We start from the raw sequence: 8,584 nt of genomic DNA, 5'->3' as shown, positions 1-8,584 counted from the left end.
AAGCAACTTAGGTGTATAAGCAACTTGCTTGTAGAGTACGTTATAGCTTTCACTTTTTAGCGTTTATACTTTAGTAAGCTATAGAGATCTATAATAAGCTATAGTCACGTGACCCGTGACATAAGCTGCCGCGCACATCGTTGTGTTTTCATCATGCCAGTCCTCTAGACCTTGCATGTCTTCAGCGACGTCTGCTTAGTTATCGCAGCCTGTTGCTTTTCATTCGTCACCTTGCGTTTTACACTGTAGATCTACTTTTGGTAATAAAGAAAATAGCAAGCATATTATCTACTTCTTTATAAACGAATTAAGTAGCAGTTGGTAGAGGCATAGTAGCTTAAAGTTTAGAAGATGTAGAAAGTTAGTTAGGGTAGCAGCTTGCTGATAGTAGCAGCTTGGTTGACATAAACGTTGTTTATAAATGCGTAATCATAATAACATTCATCATTAAGCATGGGTATCATAGATTCCCCAGGAACACAACTAGGACTGCGCAGTATCTGTAACACTGTTAGCTCTATGTTGTGTTTATTATCACGTTTTAAACACGAACAACTATATGGTAGTCAGAGTTATAGAAGATCAGGGTTGACTACTTGAATTTAACAATTGCAGATGGGAGCGGCAAGGCATAGAAGGAGCAAATTATTTTCAAAATAAAGAAGTAACATTAACTATCACGAATAAAATATTGACTTACGCAGCAGTGGCGGCGAACACTTCGTGCCTCTTCGCTTTTGTACACAAGCTTAGCGCTACAGAGAATGCCATTGTGAATAGGAAGATAATCAAGATCTTGATGCTAGCGCGTTGATTTATACCGAACAATGCAATGACGGGAGCCATTAATAATATGACGGCGAGGAAGGTGATGACAAGGCGTGAGAAAACGTCAATACGTTTCTTGGAGTAGAGTCTGACAAGCTTGTCAGATGTGCTACTGCGATCGCGTTTAGAGATGAATATTTTCTACGTATTTATGTCAGCAACGGCTGCGATTTGAAGAAGTCGAGCGCGGGAAAGTCGGGTAGAAGCTAGGTGAGGGAGGTGCATACCCTCGTGAATGAGCCACCGAATTTAGACAAAGCCGTTTCGACACGGCCATCAAACCAGCTACCTTCCTTTGCATCAACAATTGCCACGAAGTCGCGGTCTTTGTCGAAGGTCGAAGCTTCGGCTTGTACTAAAGGTGCACTATGATGTACCCAGTTCCACACACTCTTGTGATTGCGCTCTGTTGCTCGTTGTAATGACGCGAAAGATCTGGTACGCTGCACAATATCGTTGTATTCCCGAAGCTTGTCATCGATTCTATTGATCAACGCTCGCCTCTCGTCGGTCTTCATTTCCTCGCGTGTGCGACACTTCAACATGGTGTCATCCTTCTTTTGGGCAGCCTTGTCCATAGACAATAGCTCTTGTTCGAGCTCGCGCAGTTCGTCCTGACGATAGAGGAGTACTCGATTATGTAGGAAGCCGTACTTGCGACAGATCAGGAAGTTCTCGTCGCTATTGAGCAGGGCCGCTAGACGGGGGTAGCCATTTGGATGGTCGTCAACTGCACTCATATGCATCAGTATTCGCCCAGCGTTTCAATATATGAGCGGTCACAGCATTACGCACTCCTCTGGTAATCCAAAGCGTTCACATCAGCAGCCTCGCCGTCTTCAGACTCGGCTATATCTTCCTCGATATCGTCCAAATTTGGAGAGACTGACGAAGAGAGACCAAGATAATGGCTGAAGCTTCGATCGATAGACTTGGGAGATTGGCTCTCTAGATCTCTCTTTTCGATGTCGACCCCACAGACGGTCGAATTGTCGCTGCTATACGACGTATGTCGTCCATTCCTGGGAGGGGTTTGTGGCGTTTCGGCCCCATGATGAGACTCCATAAATTCGAGCGTGTACGTGAAGCTAGAAATAACCCCAAAGACCAGAGTTCACCTGTGGCTAGTGTCGATATTCAACGCTCAAAGAACGGGCATCAAACGAGGGATATAGTGGGTGTGGATCGGCTCCCTCAGCTGCAGCATGAGGGCTGTGCAAGGGGGCTTTGACTGGTCACCAGCCACATCAATGTCCATCAAATGTTGGAGAACAATGTAGTATTGACAGAAGCGTTGCGATTGGATACCCTCGTCGCACTGCATAGCACACCCCCCAAAAGGAATTCATCAGCCACCCCCGAACAGCTGAGAATCGGCCCCCAAGTCTCGCAAGTTTGCCTTCGGCCCTTCCCTCGCTCCTCATCAACAAATCCCTCGGAAACGCCGTAATCCCATGTAATTCTCCCGCTAGCTGCCGCCTTTGCACCTCCTGTTGATCACACAATGACAGACCCGGAAATGTTGTTCTTGGTTTTTCCGGACCCGTCGCTGATGTCGTACCGCCACTTCTCAGAGCGATTTTGCGGAGCGTGAAGCTTGACGATAGAAAAAGGACCAGCCGTGCGCCCGTCCTTCAGACGTAAGAAGACACTATCGTTCAGCTTCCAAGGCGAAGGTGGCTGTTACTGTCATCAACGAGTTGAAACAGTTGAAAGTGCATGTGTGTGAAGGCACTTACGGCCTGCCACCTTCCTGGCCCGATGTCAGCCCTGTATTCGGGGGCGTCTTGCGTCTCCATTTCCGGTGACATAGGAGGAGAGATGTCCTGTGCGCGTCAGTACCGCACTGTCACGAGGGTCTTGAGGAAGACCCACGTCGAGCTTGTCGGTTGTTGCTTCGTCCATCGCTTTCTGCCTCGCTTCGGATGTCGCTTCGTTCGTCGCCATTGCTGCAGGTGCAGATTGAAATGTAGGCCCTTCTTCAGCCTTCTCTTATAGTGAGTCCTCCTGGCCGGTGAACGATGACAAAGTGTCAGGCAGGCAACAAGGCTCAAGGCGCCAGGATGTATTGTCCCACGAATGTCAGGTGCGATACTGCGAACAGTGATGCACTACCCTGCGCTGCCCAACGAATGAGGGTGGGGGCCAGAACACCTAGTGTGAAGAACAACAAGCCATCGACAGCCCGACGGGAAGGGTGACAAGTGGCAGCCCTACGAAAGATACTGCGGCTAGATTTAGTCGCATCTGCATGCGTTTCCTGGTTAACTATCTGGAGAGCCGCATTTGCGACGGTTGGATGTTCTGGGACTTCGGTCGGTGCTTGCAGGTCGTGGAGCTTTGCATGTGATGTTTTCAAGTCAAAGCACTGGCCGGGCGACAAGCGCTCATCATACAGTGTAACAGCTTTTGACCGGCTCCAATCAAATAGGCCTACATTCCTCGGCTCCTTTTCGAGAAATTGCTCGCTGGTAGACGCCTCTACGACCGGAGAAGAGGGAGGGGTAGTGTCGGTCCTACGAAGCTGTTGCGCCTGCCTACCGTCGCGCCGACGCCGGATTCGCGCAAGCAGTGGTCGCAGACGGTTCGCTAGGTGTACGGTTCGCATGAACTGGCTCAGGTCGCTTTCTGGGCTATGCATGTTCTGCAAGTCGGCTTTCCGGACGAATGGTATGTACTGCAATGCTTTGACCAGTTTGTTCAATTCGGCCAGGTCAGGACTTTTTGTGAGCTGGAAGCGGACATCGATAGAGTATTTCGAGTCCACAGCGGTGGTGGCACTTCCCAAATTGGTGGTTGATTCGTCCTTCTGTCGACATGGCCTCAACCAGATTCTTCCAAAATCAAACCTCGATTGCGTGAAGTGGAACGGTTTCAGAGCCCGATGCTGCTGCTGATAGACTTGACGATAGAGATCGGAGGTAGAGAAGCCCTCCGGAATCTCTCCAATCATCTTTTTCAACGTGGTCGTGAGTATCTTGGTGAAAGATCCTTCTTGACCTGGCGCTCTAGCCCAGTCTTTCTCTGCGATGGAGCAGAAAAGTTCAGATTTCCTGCCGCCGAAGGGCTGGTCGGTGAATGCTCCAGCAGCAAAACAGCTATCAACGATCATAAGGATATCCGTCTCACATGTCTTGAGTTGTTCGCAGATCTTCTTGAAACTGACATGGGGCTGCTGGGGTCTGTCTTTCGCGATTGATTTCCCATCCACCGGAGACTCGGGGAGACTGATGTCACTGAGCGTAGTGTTTGTTCTCGATAGCTTGGCTGCAGGTGCTGTGTGATGTGTCCGCCTCGCAAAGAGCTCCAGATCGATTCCTTCGGCGTTTTCTACTCTCTCGGCATGGCCGCCTATATTGTTAGCCAGGTGGTCAGCAAATGAACCATGTGTAATCTCTATATAGAAAGACTTACCATAGTATATAATCCCTAGCTTGGAAGGGCCATCGTAACAGTCAATGAATGCTTTTAACCTCGTAAAGAGTATCTCATCCGATTGTGTGGGCGGTATCTCATATTGCTCGGTGCGATAGTTGAACTGATCTTTGAGAACCTTCTCCAATGCGTTCACCTAACATCCGCTCGTTAGTTTAGGAGAGACGAATTAGTCTCTCTAGACCGCCGTACTAACCTCTTTTTCCTTACAATTCATATCGTCTTCCCTCCAGGTAAGGAGTAGCGCACCAACGACATCATACTCGGCGTTTCCATCGCGATAACATCCTGCGATCGATTTGTTAAATTCGACCTGTGCAATCTTGCGATCAAGACGAAAAAAACTATCGCGAGTTGCCATGTCATCTAGGTGCGCAGCTCGGCGGAGATGTTGCATGCACTGAACAATGACGGTAGTAGCTGAGAAGGGATCGAGCTGTATGGATCAAAGCTCCTGATATGTATGTATTGGAATGAATATCGTTGCACCGCAGCTGAGAGACAACCTTGGAATGACGCGGAAAAGAGGGCCAGAAAGCGGGCACCGGATTCGCCGAATGAACAGCCTCCAAACCGCCCCCAACATGTTCGCATGTGCGCCACAATCACCTAACCCCTAAAACGTACAGTGGATGGCTCATTCTGGTTGTGTGAACGACTGCCGTCCATATGTCAGTCTTTATTCTATAACTAGGCGACGGCAGCTATAGATGTAATAGTTGTTTCTGTACCCACGTAATGAGAGCAGCAAACCCATCAGCACTTTAAGATTATACATACCCGTTTCAGATAGGGCATTTCCCACACCAAGCGCGATCGGTCTGATCCACCAAGTTTGACTCATACACAAGATACTGTACCCTTGCAGGGGCACGAGTTCTAAGAGGAGTCATGCATTGTAGACTAAGGGTCTAAGGAGCTATATAGTTTATATTAACGTACTTCACGAGCGAGTTGTTCACACACCTAAGTTGCTTTCTTTTGCTAAGACCCTACTACACTACCCTTTCTATACTAATGCATTTCTAATAACACCACTTAGATGTGTTAAAGAAATATTAGATGTAGCCTACACTTTTAGCTTTTAAATAAGACATAATACTTTTTAAGTAACACACTACAGCTATTTATAAAGTCTGTTAAAAGATAATAAGTAACTAATGTAAGGACGGAGCTCTGTACCACTACGCCAATACAACTAAAAAGGTGCGAATAATTAACCAACGTTAATTATTGCGTACAGAATAGTATATATACCCGTCGCACGTAAGCACCATCTCAGCCTTACACGTAAGCGCCATCCCAGCCTTACATTATCCCCCTTCTTAGCAGACGCATGTCCCAGGCGTCACATGACCTACCCGCAGCTCAGAGGCGCCTATGCGCATGTCTCGGTTACCGGCCAGAGGCTGACCACCTGCGGCCTAAAGGCGCGGGATAAAATAACAACGCAACGTTTAGTGGCCCACGCCAGCTAAGCCATATACACTAGACCTCCTAGCAGCAACAACGTGGCGCTAGAAGAGGCCGCCTCACGTTTTAGTCTATAAACTAGCTAAGCTGTCTAAGGTGTAGGTTAAACACGCAAACATCCTTGTTGTTAGTTAATTATTATGTAAAGAACAGGGCTCTACACTACTCTGCTAATACAACTAAAAGGTATAAATAATTAACCAACGTTAATTTTTAGGTGCAGAATAGTATATATACCTGTCGCACGTAAGCGCCATCTCAGCCTTACAGTAAGCACCATCTCAGCCTTACACGTAAGCGCTATCCTGGCCTTACAACTAACACATTAAATAATTTTTTAAAGCTAATTATATAGCTAACTTATAAAAGCTAGACAATAATAAAAAGAAGGTAATTATTTAGCACATACTTAAGCTAGATGCGTAAGGGTTTCCCCTCTAGCTAGTAGCTATAGCTAATGTAGCTAATTCTTTACACACTAAGTATAAACTAGCTTAATATATTTATTAAGTGCTACTTAGAGCTTAAAGTAAAGGTTAAGTGTAAGTATAATTTAAAAAAAGCTTTTTATAAAATTTTTATAGTAATTTAAAGCTAGTCTAACTTTATAAAGAATATTAAAGCTAAGGATAGCATCTAGAATAATAACATATATAACTTTAATAAAATAAGGTTTATAACAGGCTAGATATCTTCTAAAGTAGCTATTATAAGTTTAGAGAGATAAGGATAGCTAAAAGCAGTCTAGCTAGGTAACTAGAAGTAGACAACAGCTATTTAGAGTATTAATGCTAAAAAGTAGGCTATTTTACTTTTTATTATTTTTTAAGGTAGTAATTACTTTTTAAACTAGTATAAATAATTTTACTTTAAAATTAAGTTATTATAGTTTTTAAGCGTAGCTAGACTACTAATTAGCTTAGTCTAGACTAGTTACAGCACTTCAACACGCATATAAAGAAGCATACTATTAGCAGCTACTATTTACTAGTTATTAATAGCTATAAAAGCTCTAAGTTACTTTATTTTTAGTAATACTATAAAAATAATAAGATTATTACTATTTATATACTTTTTTGCTTATTACACTTTTTATAGCTACTTAATGTAGGTTATTTTACTTTTTTTTAAAAAAGTATAAACGTACTTCACAGGCGAGTTGCTTACACACCTAAGTTGCTTACTTTTGCTAAGACCCTACTAAACTACCCTTCCTACACTAATGCATTCTCTATAACACTACTTAGACGCGCTAAAAGAACATTAGATACAGCTTACACTCTAAGCTTTTAAATAAGACATAAAACTCTTAAAGAAACATGCTGCAGCTATGTGCAAGGTTTTATAAAAAATAATAAATAACTATAGTACTAGATAACCTTTACAAGCTAATTCTACAGCTAAATTATAAAGGCTAAGTAATAAAAAGAAGCAGGTAATTATTAAGACTATACTTAAGCTATATATGCAAAGAATTTCCTCTTAAATAGCATTTATAGCTAATATAGCTAATTCTTTGCGCGCTAAGTGTAATCTAGGCTATATTTACATAAACTAGCCTAGTATGTTTATAAAGTGTTATTTAAAGCTTAAAGTAAAGTTTTAAGTGTAAGTATAGTTAAAAGATATTTAGCTAATTATAAACCTTATTTTACTAAAGTTGTACATGTTATTATCCTAAATGCTATACTTAGCTTTAATATTTTTTATAAGGCTAAACCTACTTTAAATTACTCTAGAACTTTTATAAAAAGCTCTTTTATAGTTATACTTACGCTTAAATGTTACTTTAAGCTTTAAATAACACTTTATAAACATACTAGGCTAGTTTATATAAACATACTAGGCTAGTTTATATAAACATACTAGGCTAGTTTATATAAACATAGTCTAGATTACGCTTAGTGTGTAAAGAATTAGCTATATTAGCTATAAATGCTATCTAAAGGGAAATTCCTTGCGCATATAGCTTAAGTATAGTCTTAATAATTACTTGCTCTTTTTTATTACCTAGCCTTTATAATTTAGCTGTAGAATTAGCTTGTAAAGGTTATCTAGTACTATAGTTATTTATTATCTTTTATAGAACTTTATATATAGCTGCAGCATGTTTCTTTAAAAGTTTTATATCTTATTTAAAAGCTTAGAGTGTAAGCTGTATCTAATGTTCTTTTAGCGCGTCTAAGTAGTGTTGTGGGGAATGCATTAGTGTAGGAAAAGTAGTTTAGTAGGGTCTTAGCAAAAGTAAGCAACTTAGGTGTGTAAGCAACTCGCCTGTGAAGTACGTTAAGCGCTAAGCTAAAAACCATATATATAACTAAATTACTTATATTATAAAAATAAAGTTTTTACTATACTGTAAAGTAGCTAATAATACTATAATTACTTTTAGTAATATTTAAGAAAGGTTTTAAAGCGCTATATTAGTTCTGTTTAACCTATAATAAGTTATAATAGGCTTTAATATAAAGTTGTGCACTTTATTACTACTACTACTTATATATAATAAGCTCTACTAGTTATAAACTCTAAGTAATACTCTAAAACTTAAGTTATAATTAATGCTTATAAAAATAAAAATTTAAAAGCATATGAATAGTTTACTAACTTTTATAGTTAAAGTGTTTAAAAAAGTTTTAGAAAGAGTAGTAATAATTATATATAAGTTAGTGTTAGTGTAATAGAAAATTACTAAGCTTTAAGCAGCTAATAAAGTTACTATATAATATAAATTATGTCGCGTATACTAAGAGCCTTGGCTGGGGCTCAGAGCCTGGGACGCAGCTTGGGATCTGGAGATATTATGTTCCGAAGCTTAGTGTATATAAGGAGAGCCTTGAGCTCTCTT

The 8,584-nt window shown here is 41.5% G+C and overlaps 2 protein-coding genes across 2 annotated transcripts; both read right to left on the bottom strand.

Moving 5' to 3' along the window:
- Window positions 1-460: 460 nt before the first annotated feature.
- Window positions 461-1,568, bottom strand: BDR25DRAFT_226246 (uncharacterized protein; the record flags this gene model as incomplete). The annotated part of the gene is made up of 3 exons (XM_033685197.1): window positions 461-500; window positions 701-969; window positions 1,056-1,568. 3 exons carry the CDS (start codon window positions 1,566-1,568, stop codon window positions 461-463), a joined length of 822 nt encoding a protein of 273 aa, XP_033547323.1.
- Window positions 1,569-2,565: 997 nt separating this feature from the next.
- On the bottom strand, window positions 2,566-4,408 carry BDR25DRAFT_35204 (uncharacterized protein). The gene is made up of 2 exons (XM_033694957.1): window positions 4,243-4,408; window positions 2,566-4,179 (listed from the first exon to the last, which is right to left on the bottom strand). Exon 2 carries the CDS (start codon window positions 3,938-3,940, stop codon window positions 2,879-2,881), a length of 1,062 nt encoding a protein of 353 aa, XP_033547322.1. The 5' UTR covers window positions 3,941-4,179; window positions 4,243-4,408; the 3' UTR covers window positions 2,566-2,878.
- Between the last annotated feature and the right edge of the window lie 4,176 nt (window positions 4,409-8,584).

The sequence above is a fragment of the Lindgomyces ingoldianus genome, assembly GCF_010093535.1.
Source record: "Lindgomyces ingoldianus strain ATCC 200398 unplaced genomic scaffold BDR25scaffold_17, whole genome shotgun sequence".
Classification (NCBI taxonomy): Eukaryota; Fungi; Ascomycota; class Dothideomycetes; order Pleosporales; family Lindgomycetaceae; genus Lindgomyces; species Lindgomyces ingoldianus.
The sequence above is the reverse complement of the archived record's forward strand: the minus strand, read 5'-3'. Positions and strand labels throughout refer to the sequence as shown.

What these genes read in the sequence shown, in the direction of transcription:
- BDR25DRAFT_35204 (XM_033694957.1), bottom strand. Translation starts at nt 3,940, where the DNA reads ATGATCGTTGATAGCTGTTTTGCTGCTGGAGCATTCACCGACCAGCCC.